This window comes from Vespa velutina, chromosome 17 (assembly GCF_912470025.1).
Source record: "Vespa velutina chromosome 17, iVesVel2.1, whole genome shotgun sequence".
Lineage (NCBI taxonomy): Eukaryota > Metazoa > Arthropoda > Insecta > Hymenoptera > Vespidae > Vespa > Vespa velutina.
This window is the reverse complement of record NC_062204.1, coordinates 2,587,720-2,602,788: the sequence shown is the minus strand read 5'-3', so window position 1 is coordinate 2,602,788 and position 15,069 is coordinate 2,587,720. Positions and strand designations below refer to the sequence as shown.

The 15,069-nt window shown below is 27.6% G+C and overlaps 1 protein-coding gene across 1 annotated transcript; it reads right to left on the bottom strand.

The window, feature by feature from the left end:
• Nucleotides 1–4,354: 4,354 nt before the first annotated feature.
• LOC124955098 lies at nt 4,355–14,803 on the bottom strand. Its single transcript, XM_047509005.1, has 7 exons — nt 14,696–14,803; nt 14,170–14,362; nt 8,622–8,721; nt 6,095–6,306; nt 5,876–5,986; nt 5,268–5,452; nt 4,355–4,761 (listed from the first exon to the last, which is right to left on the bottom strand). Exons 2-7 carry the CDS (start codon nt 14,353–14,355, stop codon nt 4,602–4,604), a joined length of 954 nt encoding a protein of 317 aa, XP_047364961.1. The 5' UTR covers nt 14,356–14,362; nt 14,696–14,803; the 3' UTR covers nt 4,355–4,601.
• Between the last annotated feature and the right edge of the window lie 266 nt (nt 14,804–15,069).

The following is a 15,069-nucleotide window of genomic DNA, read 5'->3' as shown; positions in this document are numbered from 1 at the left end:
AGATTAAAAATAAAACAATAATAATAATAATAATAATAATAATTAATAACTAATTAAAAGATACGGAGTTGTTTTTTTTTTTTTTTTTTTTTTTTTTTTTTTTTTTTTTTTTTTTGTAAAGGAAAGATCTAACCAAGGTAGAAGGGTACCACGATATCGATCTAAACTTTCGGGGAAAGAAAATATTAAATTCCCGATAAATCTCCGATACACGGGTAGCTTCCGAGATCCCAATATACCGTCTCTTCTACCGTGTCTATTTTTCTTCTTCTTCTTTCTTGCTTTCGTCTATAAGACGATCGAATTACGGCGTTATACATATTGTGATGGTGGCTCCGATGTTGGTACGTTGAAACCGCCTGTAGCCGTAATCCAGGCTTACGGTTAGCGCGTCCTGGACGTGCTTTAATATGATTTAAACCCACCACCGGTGTTGGCTACCGTGTTACGAGCAGTCCGAACTCGTACAAGCAGCCTACTCCTGCTGCTGTTGTGCTGTTGCATGGACCTTCTCATGAAGACCTTGAGGTATATAAAAGAAAGAAAGAAAGAGATAAAGAGTGAGAATGAGAGAGAAAGACGCGTGTGTACACTTAAGAAAGTGGCGTAAAAGTACGTAGGCGAGGTATGCTTTTTTTTTCCCTTCAACCTTCTTTGAATTTTAAATTTCCCGCCTTTACTCCTTTGGAGGAGCACTCGGAACATACGCACTCTTTCCGCGTTCGCATTACTTTCAACGTTGTGATTGCTTGCTTTTCTTGCCTTTTTTTTCTTTTTTCCTTTCTTTTTTCCTTTCTTTTTTCTATCCTTGTTTTTTTTTCTTCATTTTCTTTCCTCCTTTTTTTTTTTTTGTTCAGTCGCCTTCACGATTATTGAATATATACTTACGTGTACATACATACGTACATATATATATATATATACGTACATATATACGTCAACGTTCTCGAGGAATCCTTGCGCTCGGTGTTGCTAAGTACGAAGAATCGATAAGGAAATTAGGTTAGTAGGGCGAATAAACTCAGCGTAAATACATAGGACATTATTTATCGAACGTTCTCGATGTATATCGTTATCGAATGAAATCCCCCTTTACCAAACGATTTATATATCTACTTATATACATATGTACGTAAGTACTCATGATCGATTTATAGATATTATAATAAAAACGAATGCTTTCGATGTCATGCAAATTTATTTATTATTTTTATTATTTATCATATATTTTTGTTAAGAAAACAAAGAAAGAAAACAAAAAAGAAAAGAAAAAAGAGTTCGTGATTTGATTCGATATGTCACGAAAAGAGAGAACGAACGTTGATGCGTGTCAGCCATTTTTATTTCTCTCTTTCTTTCTCTCTCTCATTCTGTTGGCATCTTTTTCTTTCACAATTAAACCTCTTTGAGGTAGCCGGCACAAGTCACAGGGCGACCTAGAAGTAAGATACATTACTGCATGTAGTAGGGGCCATGCGGCCCGAGCTAAGGCAAAAGTGACAAGGCCCCGGCAATTATAACGGGTGGCGCAAAAAAATGGCGCCGTGAATCGGCCTCTCGACCAGCAGCTACTGTTTGCCTCTCTCTCTCTCTCTCTCTCTCTCTCTCTCTCTCTCTCTCTCTCTCTTCCTCCATTCTTTTTTCTTACTCTTTACATCACCAAGTCACCTTTAAGGCACGTACGCATCTCCTGAATTCACAAGATCGATCATTCGATATCTCTTTTGTTCTTCGATATATATATATATATATATATTTATATTTACGTTTTTTTCTTTTTTTAATCTAACCTCCAAAAATTTACGAGACCGTGTATTGCTTTCGTAAAAAAAAAAAAAATTCTTAACTTAAAAGGGAAAAAGGAAAAAAAACTTCGATAATAGAAATAGATCTAATCAATAATCATTAGATTCGTTTTATCATCGACGATAGAAAGTATATAAGAAAGATAATAAAACGTTCGAGTTACTGATTGTTACCTTTCAAGAAGATTAACCATCTGTATCAATAACTTTGTAAATAATGACCTTCTCAGAATGATTGAAAAACGAACATCGTAAAAATTTAAATAAATCACACACGCGTTATCTAGATCATGTATTTGAGAGTGTACGCGATGTCGATAATGAAGGAATCTTCATGAACGAGAAATATATATATATATATATATTTATATTTATTTATATACACGCATATATCTTGATCCTTGTCTCAAATAAAACGGGGTTAACTTCTTTCCTTGAATTCTGACGATAATTACACCCTTTTTGAAGTTTGTTCATCATCGCGTTATCATTTATCGTATGCTAACTCTTTTGGATTATCGAAGGCATACATCTTGTACATATGTACATATATATACATATATATATATATGTGTGTGTGTGTGCTGTGCATGTGTGCGTAATGCTAAACGATACGTAACGATGTAACAAATGTTTCGATATATTCTCGATTTTTGCGCTCTTATCGTTCTCGAATCTCGAACGTGAGTCAATTACATATCTTCGAAATATTTCTAATTCAGCTTAGCAACAGAACGAATCGATACGTATGAGTGTTATTATACTGATTAAATTTACATTATATTCATTAGATCAACAAGTACATTGATTAATATGTGTATATGTTAAATAGCATGTTTTGTTAATGTCATATATTTGATGAAATTTGTATTATTTAAGATTGAAATTTTTTTTATTTTTCATTAACGTTGGATCGTAAAGATTGTTAGGTTAAAAATTTTTTTCAAATTCATGAAAAAAAGATCACGTTTCGCCATCTACCAGTGATACGACGAGAAGAATTAGAGAAAGAAAGTTTATTTTTTCTTTCGTCAGATGGCACAACATGTTTTTTTTTTTTTTTTTTTTTTTAAAGGATTTCTTAATTAAATTAAATAATTTTTATAGAATACCATTTGAATATTTAGATTTAAACGTTATTATAATAATTTCATTTTAATATTGATTTTTAATTATGTTAGAATTTTGTTATAAACAAATACTTTTCTTCTTAACACTCAATCAATAATTATATTAGAAAACAATATTATTAATGTCTACGTATATATAATAGATCAATAATTAATTGATGAAAGAATAAATTTTAACAATAATAATGTTATTAATTTTTAAATAAAAATAATTCTTTTCATATTCGCGCTATAACAAATGCCAACAAAATTCAAAAGAGCATCTTAATATTTATTCTTTTCGTATTATATATGTAATTGTTATTTAAAATTAATTTACATTGTTATCTTATTTTTTCATTATTTAATAGAATAAATTATTCATAGATTATTACATATAGATTATATTATTATATAATTATTGTGATTTTGATGTTACGAACAATTGAACTATTATCATGTTGAATATCTACAATCATATATTTGACTAGTTTGGTCAATGAAATATGCGGGAAATTAATACGTATTTCCCGCCAAAGATCGTAACTATTTTACTTGTTCCTTCTGTTCTCTTAGTATCCTTCGGAGTATTTGAGATTTCAGTATGAGTCGAGACATAAAAAGGTATACAAATATAGATTATGAAAAGGATGACGTAATGGCACAGATAAACAAACGTTTTAAATATTCGCAACAAGGAATATTAGATGATATAGCATCTTCTATTGGTATGTATTAGAATATACATTCAATATAAATATTAATACTAATATATTGGTATTTATTACTTTCAATAACTTAATCATAATTAATATATATTATCTTCAATAGAAAGATTATGCAAGCAATTATTTGGAATGAATATTTTATTGGTCCAAATGATAGGTTATGAATGATTGTAACATCTTAATGATGAGCTTTAAAAAGAAATTTACTAATGAAATCATTGTTTATTGCTTTTAGACGTATATTTTATTTATTACAAATGATTTAATTGCTTTTAATCTTACATATTCTTGCAGAATCCATAGCTGAGTCAATGCAGTCCATTAATGAAAATCATTCTGTATTCTTGGAAGTTAATAAAGCATTGACGTTATTTTTATTAAAGATAGAAAAAAAACAGAAGGAAAAAAATGTTAAAGAAATAGAATCAATATCTGTTAAAGAGCGATTAGAAAATACTCCGTCAGAAGGAAGCATTTAAAAAAATATTTAATATTCGTATATGCATACTCTTGTATGTACTTTCTGTGATAAAATACATTCATCTAGTACGTAGATAGTTTTATTGTTTTATTTTTAAGGTTAGAGATATTTTTAATTTGATCATTTTAAAAAAGATATATTTTTGTATACATAATTAAAATATGAATTTATATTTGTAATTGTAATATTAATACATACCATATATAATCAATAAGGAAAGAATAATACAAATAAGCTTTATACAATTATCTATATTTATATTCATATCACAATGTTCTATGATATGTGAAAATGCAGTCTATTGATCTGCATAACAATGGATAAATAGATAATACTTAAAATATAAATATATACTAAACGTATATCTTATAGCTTAACAAAATGATATGAGTATGAGAGTCTCATAAATATAAGCATGGCCATGTAAAAAGTTATTTATCATTGGTCATATTGCATAATTCAATTAATTTCATTTTCATTAATATTCAGGATCATCTTTTTGTTTCCGCCTTGGATCTGAGGCATCTAAAGTCACTATCACAGGTGGTACGCTTTCAGGCCTTTGAGTTTGTCCAAATCTGTATCCGATCTTTTTAGATAAATCTCCAAACTGTGAGAATATTGGAACTCTTTGACACCTTGAATAAATATTATTTGTGTTACAGAATTGTCCGATTGACAAGAGATATTAATAACTTTTTGTTAATCATATGTAATAGTAAGAAGAAGAAAAAAAAAAAAAACAAAAAAATGTGTGTGCAAAAAATAATATAAATAGCATGAGAGCAAATTGGATTATATAAGTATCAAGACTAGCAACAAGATTAGAGTATATATGGTTCTTTGGTGCATAATTTTTTTTTTTAGAAAAATAAGATGAATGCAGAGAAGAAAGCAAAAAAAAGCTGTGAAGAAAACAATTGACATCAAGCGATGAGACATAAAAGAATATAAGAAAGAAAGGAAAAGAGAAAAGAAAAAAAAAAAAAAAGAATAAAAAAAAAAAAGGAAAATTAATAAAATTCGTGTGAAATAGGAACGCTTCGTGCTTCACAGCTTACAAGATAATGATAGTGAGTAGAATACGGTAAGAAGTGCAGAAGTAATCCTTTTAGCAGTTTCCCCTTATTGTTTCTTCTCACACCTGCACGTATTGTGGTCGAAATAGGACCCAGTTGAACACTCTTCGATCTCCCTACAGGCACAAGTACAGACTTCACTATCCCAAAGTTTAATGTTGTTATTTGCCTTGCATTTTTCTTCTTCGTCAGTATTTATACAAGCGCATTTACATTCGTCCCTTTCGTAGACTTGCTTTTCATTGCAGTGCTAAGATTTAAAATTATATGTTCTCTTTTTTATTTAAATAATAAGAAATATATAATTATTATTTATTCCATATAAAACGTTTTAGAAAGACATTTTTGATTTTATCATAGAACGCGTAATTTGATTTAATCAAAGCGGATATGATAATTTAAAGGTAAATACTTTCAAACGTGTACTTTAACGTTCGATGCTGAGAAATTAGGATGAATATAATAATGGAAGAACGTATTCAAAATAGGACACATTTGTTAATTCGACGAAAGTAATGTAGTTATTTTTAAATTAGGGAAGAAAAAAATTTAATCTATATTGGTATAAAAATTGGAAGGATAAAAAGGGGTTTACATGTGAAATAAGATAGAAGTAGACAAGTTTATGGAATGCCTTTCGATTATCTATTAACAATTTACTTGATTTAATTACCTCTGCCTTAACTTTGCAATCACACTTGCATTTCGTGTGTTCCTCCAATGCCACAATTTCTTTACCTTTATATGTTACTTGTAAATCTTCGCCGATTTCTGAGACTATTACCTTTGATATTAAAAAAAAAAAAAAAAAAAAAATAAATAAAAAAAAAAAAGTATAAATTGTTATTACTTATCAATAATGAAAGATCAATCGATTGATTAAATAACTCACCTCAAAATTTCGAATTTCTGATGCAACAGGTTGACACGTTAGTAGATAATGCCCACAACATCCACCGCATCTTTTGATTCTCGTACAAGATGGATAATAAAATGTAGAAGGTCTATTTTCTTGTCTCAAGGATACTGCTTGTAATTCTGGCATACAATTAGCCGGCTTCGGTCGTTCTGCATTCGATCTTTCTTCGCTATTTCCTATTCTACCTAATCAAAATGAATTTTTATCTTTGATTAAAAATTTAACAATTTTATATATATATATCTTTTGTTTTTTTTTTTTTTCAGATAATTGTTAATATGCCTGATGAATAAATTTTTTCTTGGAATAACATTTCCAAATGATTCCTTTACTCGGAATAATCTTGCTTTTCTCATTTGGGGAGAATCATTTATTCAAAAATATTATCCTCGGATTTGCCCGATAAAATTGCCCGAGGCCAGAGAAATATTCGAAAGTTTATCGCATAAAAGAACCTGATCAATTCCTATTTAAGAACGTTAATATCGATCGTTGATATTTATTATGAAAAGAACTGTTGGTAACAGGTAAAAATCTTTTTAATGATTCATTTCTTCAAACATGTCACGTATGATTTCACAAACTACTTTCCTATATCTTTAATATTATTTTCTCGGAGTAAGGGATAGGGATAGGGGTAGGGGGAGAGGGAAGGGGATCAATTGGTTATATTAAAAAAAAAAAAAAAAAGAAGGAAGAAATCTACTTTAAATGTCGGATCTTCAATGTCAATTATATATACATATAACTCAATTAGAAAACAGGATCTTTCGAAATCGAAGGAACATAAAGAAAGTTGATATTGAAATAGCTTGAATAAAATATACTTGGAGATTTGGATCTTTCTTTTTTTTGTCTTTTTTTTTTTCTTTTTTTTTTTCTTTCCTTTTTTTTTTTTTTTTCTCAAGGGTGAAAACACGAGCTATAAATTCGAATGAAGTTTTGAAGTATCAAGAAGATGATATCGTGTACGTGCGATGAAACGAAGCCGATTTATGCAATCTTTTCAAGCTTTATATATATGATACGAGAATGGACGAAGAGAGAGAGGAACATCAATAGAGTAAAATTGGAAGAGGAAATGGCACCAATGAGATCAGGACCATTAGAGTGAGTACAACCAAGCACAAGCAAGAAGAAGAAGAAGAAGAAGAAGATACGTTTGGTACTAACCGAACGAATGGAGTAAGATAAAATACAGGATGGATCAAAAGTTTCTTTATAAGTGAATTTTAAATATCAATTACATTTTTTTTCAATCGACTATTTTTTTTTTCGCTTTCAGAGATTGTAAAATTACGAATCTTATTAAAAGAGTCTCGATAAAGGGGCTTAAAATTGATTTTAAAAATCATTTATACAGTTTTGGCTCATCCTATATATTCAGGCTGCTATAGGAACTATCAAATTGGAAGGAGAATATTGGAAGAAATGGTGATGATTATATATATATATAAAAAAAAGAGAATGAGATTTATGAGAAAATAAAAATTGCAAATTATCTGAAAAAAAAAAAAAAAGAACATGTCTGTGTACTATCACAGATTTTATACGACACGAGCCATATACAAAAGGTACTTTAGTCAGGAATTTAATATGACGTTAGGGTTCTTGCAAACTACAAATTGCATATTACGTTTCAAAAGAACAAGATGGATTTACGTATCTCATCGATCAACAATTTTCAACCAAAATTTTATACGTTCAAGAAACCTGTCCAATGTGATTAACTTGAAGAAATTAAAAAATATGACGGAGGATATTTTATTAAGGACGTTTTATTTTGTAAACAATTAAATTTACATTATTACAATTTAAAAGACTGATTATAGACGGGAATTAGAGTTCACGTTTAGATATTTTTTTTATTAAACGATCTCCTTCCGGTTTAATTAATTTAATTAAATACACTTCTTAAAAAAATAATTATATTAAATAAATTAATGTTTACAATTAAGTCTGACATATTGCGTAAGGTCTTTTTTTTTTTTTTTTTTTTTTTTATTATTATTATTCTTTTTTGTCTTTTTTCTTCGAATAATTTTGAAATATCGAGTGAAATGTTATAAAAAGGGACTAAATATATGAGGATAGTGATAATTTATAGGATGATCTCATATTTCTACTGATAACAACGTACGTTTGGATAAGCGATTCTCTTCGCACATATACATACATGTGTACTTTATTCGTAATTGAAAACATTTACCTTCTCTTTTTTTTTTTTTTTTCTTTAAGATAAGATCAGGTTGCAGTAGCGAATACGAACTTAAAGGCAATCTACCTTTTTTCTTTTTTTCTTTTTGCTTTTTTTTTCTTTTTTTTTTTTCTTTTTTTTTTTTATTTTTATTTTTATTGTCACTTTTTAATATAGCGTATTTATGTGGGCGTGATACGTAAAGTGTCGTGAAATGATTTTTGTATTTTATTTTTTTTTGTATTCTTTCATATCGCTAGAAAAATATAAATAATGTTTAATTACAATTGTATTAATGCTTACCAGCTATATGAATTTTTTTATCCTCTGGAACATTGACAAACTCAAGGAACTCTTCATAAGATTCGATCGAATTTATTCGTTGAGCGATTTTTAATGAAGCCTAAAAAAGATAAGGAAAAAAACGTCAGATAGAATTGGAAATTAGAATCCGATTTACGTGAATGATAATGAAGAATAAGAAAACCTTCCCTGTCTGTCTGATAGTGGACAATGTAAAAAAAAAAAAAAAGAAAAAAAAGATAAAGAAAAGAAGAAAAGGAAAAAACAATTACAACGTTGTAATTCAATCGAATTACTCAGAAGGATAAAATTGTTTAAATTTATGAATATTCTAAGAAAAAAATAAACGACATTTATTAATTTATACAATATAATAAGATAAATTGATCGAGCTTTATCTAATTATTCAAACGATGATATTAATTGTCATATATAATTTATATTTCATCAAGATAATGCACAATTTATAATTTCATAATTTTAATTTTTACTTGGATGAATTATATATATATATATATATATATATTTCGCATATATAAATTTATTCAATTATTTTTGATATTCTAAGTTAATGATATTTTTTTTACAGTCTTTCTCTCTCTCTCTCTCTCTCTCTCTCTCTCTCTCTCTCTCTCTCTATTATAAATGTTCTGTCCTCGACATGTAAATCCTTTTGAAAAGCCAGTCATATTTTTAATAAAGAAAAAAAAAAAAAAAAAAAAAAAAAAAAAAAAAAACAGAAAAGAAAAAAAGAAAAGAAAAGAAAAGAAAACAAAATAAAACAAAACAAAAATAAAGAAAAACGCGAGACGGGAGAGGAAGATAACTATTATATTGTAGCACTTAAAAGACATACTTTTGCAAGCTTGGCAATATTTAGTGACGCACTTATAGCGCCAACGATAATCTTATTGTCTACTTTACAAATTGCACTTTACCGTATAGCCCACGCAAGATTCTTTCTCTCTCTCTCTCTCTTTCTCTCTCTCTCTCTCTTTCTCTCTCTCTTTCTCTCTCTCTCTCTCTCTCTCTCTCTTTTATATTTTTTAACGTGCCGACAAAAAACAACGTAACGTGGTAAGAAAATCATTTGCTCTGATAATTTATTGTCAGCATATATAGAAGAAGATCATAAAAATATTCTTAACGGGTTAATATTTATCTATTTCTTTTATTAATCATTAATAAAGCTTGTTTTTCTATATTTTTTTTTTTCTTCTTTTCAATTTTTATCCTCAAGATCGATTAGATATATCGCAAGATAATTTCATTGGATCGATCGATAAGCAATGAATTTTTTCGATATAAATAATATTAGTGTTGTTTATTTTGATATAAAATATTTAAAGTTATCAATGAAAAATTGAAAAAAAAAAAATATATACTATACGCTGTTATTTATTTAGATTTGAGGTACGAAATATTTTTAATAAATGTTATTTATTAAAAATATTATTTATTTCAATGTAAACCATTGAAAATTGTTATTGATCGTGCCAATATAATTAATAATTGAAATTCCTTGAATTTCTTGAAAATTGAACGAATTATCTTATCTTACTGATCTCATCGACTAATATTTTCTTTTTTCCTCATATACACACACACACACACACACATAATTATTTTTTTCTCATTCCATAGCACGACACGCGGAAAGTGTATTTCAAAAAAAAAAAAAAAGGGAAAAGAAAAAATGTGAAAAGAAAAAAAAAATACTATTACGAGTAAAAATAAAAACCTGATCCATCGATCAGGGTATTCCCAGTACTAATCAATTCCTGAATCATCATCCTCGATCGCGGATACTGTTGTGACTAAGGTGATAATTATCTTTTAAATCGATCTCCTTAGGTCAATAATCCGTAAAGTAAAAAAAAAAAAAAAAAATGTGAAGATGTTATCCAAAAATTATTATAATCGTTTCATTTTTCAAGAAGGATCAAATTACAAAGTGACAATTAACAATTATGCGTATAAAGTTAATAAACTTAAAATTATTTATCAAGGTATACGAATATTTTCTATTAAAAAAAAATATATATATATATAAATATGTAAATATATATATATATATATATTATTTATTAATGTTTAATAACAATTTTTGTATAATACAGATATAATAATTTTTACATATTTCTTTGTAGGCCGATCATAAAATAAAAAAAGAGATTTTTCAGGCGGAAGATGAAGGTAAAAAAAAAAAAAAAGAAAAAAAGAAAACGAAAAAAAAAAGAAATGAACGCACAGTGTAGCTCGTTAACAAGTTATATATCAAATAAAAAGATTCTCAAAGATTATTTTACTCGAAGGAAATATAAAAAATTGTTTTTTATTTTCTATTATATATTATATACAGAAAATAATAATTCTTATTCGATGATTCTTATTGAACAATTTATTAATGTCAAACTTTGTTCCTGAGTAAGGAAAAAGAGAAACAAACGAACAAACAAACAAACAAAAGAAAAAGAAAAAAGGTAAAAAAAAAAAAAAAAGAAAGAAAGAAATGGAGAAAAAAAAACCGCATAATTACAATGAATTATGTTAAATCGTTACTTGATAACATCATTACGCGTTATAATAAAAATAGGTCTTGTGCTAAGCGAAGGACGTACGATAAACGCAATGATCTGTGATGTTGACTTACGTGTGACGATGACATTGAAATATAATAAATAACCGGTCTTAATGCATCTTCGTCTTTCATTTACATGTATTTTTTTTTTTAAATTATATTTTCAATCGAATAGAGATGATAACAATGCGACTTATTAATCGATATAACGAAATGTTATATTATTTAAGGGATTACGATTACAATGATGATTACAATGATAGAGTAACAATACGATTAAAATTAATTGTGTGTTATTAGCTTAATAATTAATTCAGTACTTGCCAACATACGTACGTATATACTTTCTAATAATTAAAATTTTAAATCATGATTGAATAGAACGATTAAAGTGTGTCATATGTTATTAATAAGATTTCTATATAGTATATTAATAATAAATTCGATTAGTACGATAATTTTTACTATAGTTTGTGCAAAAATAGGAAGGATAACTTTCTAACAGGCAAAACTCTTGAAACTATAAAATCCGGTCAGTGGTCGAGAAGAGAACCTGTTGTTAAACTCGTTTGAATATTCCAATAAGTAAAATAAGTTACCGTGCAAAGAGAACGAGTTCTTTCTTAATAAATGTCTAAGAAATAATACTGCAATAATTTTTCTCTTCTTGGTAATTTAATTTAATAATTAAAAATAATAAACAATAGATGAATTATTTATTATAATTATATACTTTTTGATATTTTATTGTGTAAATATGAAAATTAAAAAAAAAAAAAAAAAAAAAAAAAATAAAAGAGAATAAAAAAAAACAAGAATTTCTAAAGGCTCTGATATTAAACTTAGAAATTGTTATTATCGTATTTTAAATGACGTATCGTAGTTCAATGAGGATTCATGTTGATTAAAAATTATTCATTCATTTGTTAACGTTTTTCCAAGAATGTAAAAACGATACAACGTCATATCATACTTAAACGTCACATCTTACTTAATGTACAAACGAAATGAAGTGTAAGAACGCAAAATTCAAGCATTAATACGTTCCGTGCCATGTGTACCACCGGTGGTACACGTTAAACTTGATCTTCAGGCGACGTGTACCACCGGTGGTACACGCAGTCATTTTTTTCTTTAGTCAAAATGTCAAATGGCCTGAACGACAAGTCAGGCAAAAATGACTTGCCACGGAACGTGTTAAAAGATGTCGTGCTACTTAAATAAACTTGACAAGTCGGTCACTATATACGTGGATTTAATGCGTCCGGTTAATTCAAAACTAACTAGAATGCAGAACTTCCTTCGTCCTTGTTGTTGGAAGCTGGAACGATTATAGTGACGATTTGATTAGATAAGATCAAAGTTAATCATCAACTTTATGATGATTACGATTCAAGATCGCGATTTGTCTTTTATTTTTTGTCGACGAAGAAATATAAAAAAAAATTTATATATATATATATATATGCATATAAATATTGCATATGAGATGTGATCAATGATAGTAATTGAATTATTATATGATACAGGATGTATAAAATATTACGTACGTAAACAATTTTTTAAACGTATTCTTTCAGTTTTAATTTGTTTTTTTTTTAATATATATGTTTAATATATATATATATATTAAACAAAATGTATAATTATATACTTGCATATGTATCTGTATATAATAGATATGGTAGATATTATTATTAATTTAAAATTTGTCTTTTCTATTTTTTTATATTTATAAACAATAATATATATGTATTTATTTATAGACTATAAACTTTTTTTTATAGATCCAATTACTCATGAAAAATATCCTTGTTCCGTGTATGATATTTTTTTGATCGCTACTACGATGATATAACGAGCAAGAAAATAACGAATGCATACTTTCACTTTTAACAACACATAATTCCGATAGACTTTCCAAGAAAATAATGAGAAATATGTATTGTAAAGAGATAATGATTCTCTATTTGTGACTAAAATATCTATGCATGGTGACAAATGTGGAATTTACACAATTGATATACTAAAGATCATTGGATAATTAAGTATATATATATATATACATATACACCATACATATTATATATATGGTGAACACCGTGCAAAGAATTTATAATTATGTACATACAATGAATACATACGTACATATGTTTCTATATGAACACACTTGCATTCTAGGTAATCGAAGGTACAAACGTCCTCGACATTAGTAATAATTCGGCCTTCGACGTCATCCGACGGGCCTGAATAGAAATTGAATGTAACTCTTGGAAGGAAACAAGATACATTCATACATACGTTCAATATCATCCTCTTAACAGGCCTTTAAATCAAATAAGTGTATCTATGTGTGTATGCAGGTACACTGTTTATATACCACGTACATATATATATATATATATATATATATATATATATATATCGCACACATATATGCATGTTATCGAATTGATACGAGGATTGATATCTGCAATAACGTTAAAATGAAAAAAAAAAAATAATAACGTGTCGATGATGAAAACAATGAAATTCCAATATAAGCGGACCTAATTTTCGCGATCTGAAGGATTACGCAAGTCTTTGCGAGTTAGGAACGCAAAGCTTTGTAATTCATAAATATCATGTAAGTAGTATTACGAGGAAAGAGTTCTAATTGAAATGACAACAGCATCTTTAATTATCATTTTTTTTTCCTCGTCTCTCTCTCTCTCTCTCTCTCTCTTTTTTTTCCTTTTTTCTCTATTTTTTATTTATTTCTTTTTTCTGTATTTTTTTTTTTTTTCTTTTTTTTACTTACAAACAATTTCTTCATAATATTGAAGGAGAACGAAACGAGAAGATATTAAATATAACAATGAGTATTGATTTACGTCTCTTTTCTTAGGTAACTTGTTAATTATTTATTATCAATATGTATTTATTTAATGTTACTTTAATGAAAACAAAAAGCATGTATTAATTTACCAAGAGTACGTTGTCATCCGGTTTCGACCTTGCTGTAGATCTTTTTATATTATCTGCGGCATTTAGACTGGTTGATTCAGGAAAAAAGATCCTGTCTGGATCATTGGCCTGTTGATTATCACTTTGACCAAGAACAAGGCCACACGCGATCATAAAAAGTGCAAGTTTCGTTCCGAAATACGACATCTTTCTTCTGGAAAACGAGGATACATATTTTTGATGTTTTTGCATTCTATTATTGGTATACAAAAAAAAAAAACAAAAAAAAAAAAAGAATGAAAAAAGAATATTTTATACAAATTTTTTATATTCGTCGTCTCTACGATTTTATTATTATTATTATTATTATTATTATTTATTTTTTTTTTTTTTTTTTTGTCTTTGTTCTTATAGTCACGATATTAATATGCACATTTATTTATTTTTTTTTTCTTTTTTTTTTTTTATTTGATCCACGTGTGTCACCAAACGATAACTAACATATTACACGATCGAGGTTTATATTAGCTATGCGATAAACGCACACCTGAGCGTTCCGCGATCGACTGCCTGATCGAATAAGTCAACGCTAGTATTTCCGTCTTTTTCTTGACGCGAATGTAGCGCGCGCGCTAGAACGAATCGCGCGATTAGACGAATAACTTGCGGTATGTATATATATATATATATAAATATATATATATATATATCTTTCATACCTATAAATCTCGAATGTTTACTTTTAATAATCGAGAAATCATAGATTACACGATAATCGATATTTAATCGAATTGCGATTGGAAGCTATGTACGAATAAAAATTCAAATTATTAATATGATTAGCATACAATAGTGATCTAAAATAATATGTCATTATTTTCATTTCAAATAGCAAGTCGTGTTAATGTTAAAATTTATTTA

Coding starts and splice junctions, on each gene's coding strand:
- LOC124955098 (XM_047509005.1), bottom strand. CDS start 14,355: ATGTCGTATTTCGGAACGAAACTTGCACTTTTTATGATCGCGTGTGGC. Junction 6,307..8,621: donor TAAAAAAATTCATATAGCTG/GTAAGCATTAAT, acceptor CATTTTGATTAG/GTAGAATAGGAAATAGCGAA. Junction 4,762..5,267: donor TTCGACCACAATACGTGCAG/GTGTGAGAAGAA, acceptor TATTTATTCAAG/GTGTCAAAGAGTTCCAATAT.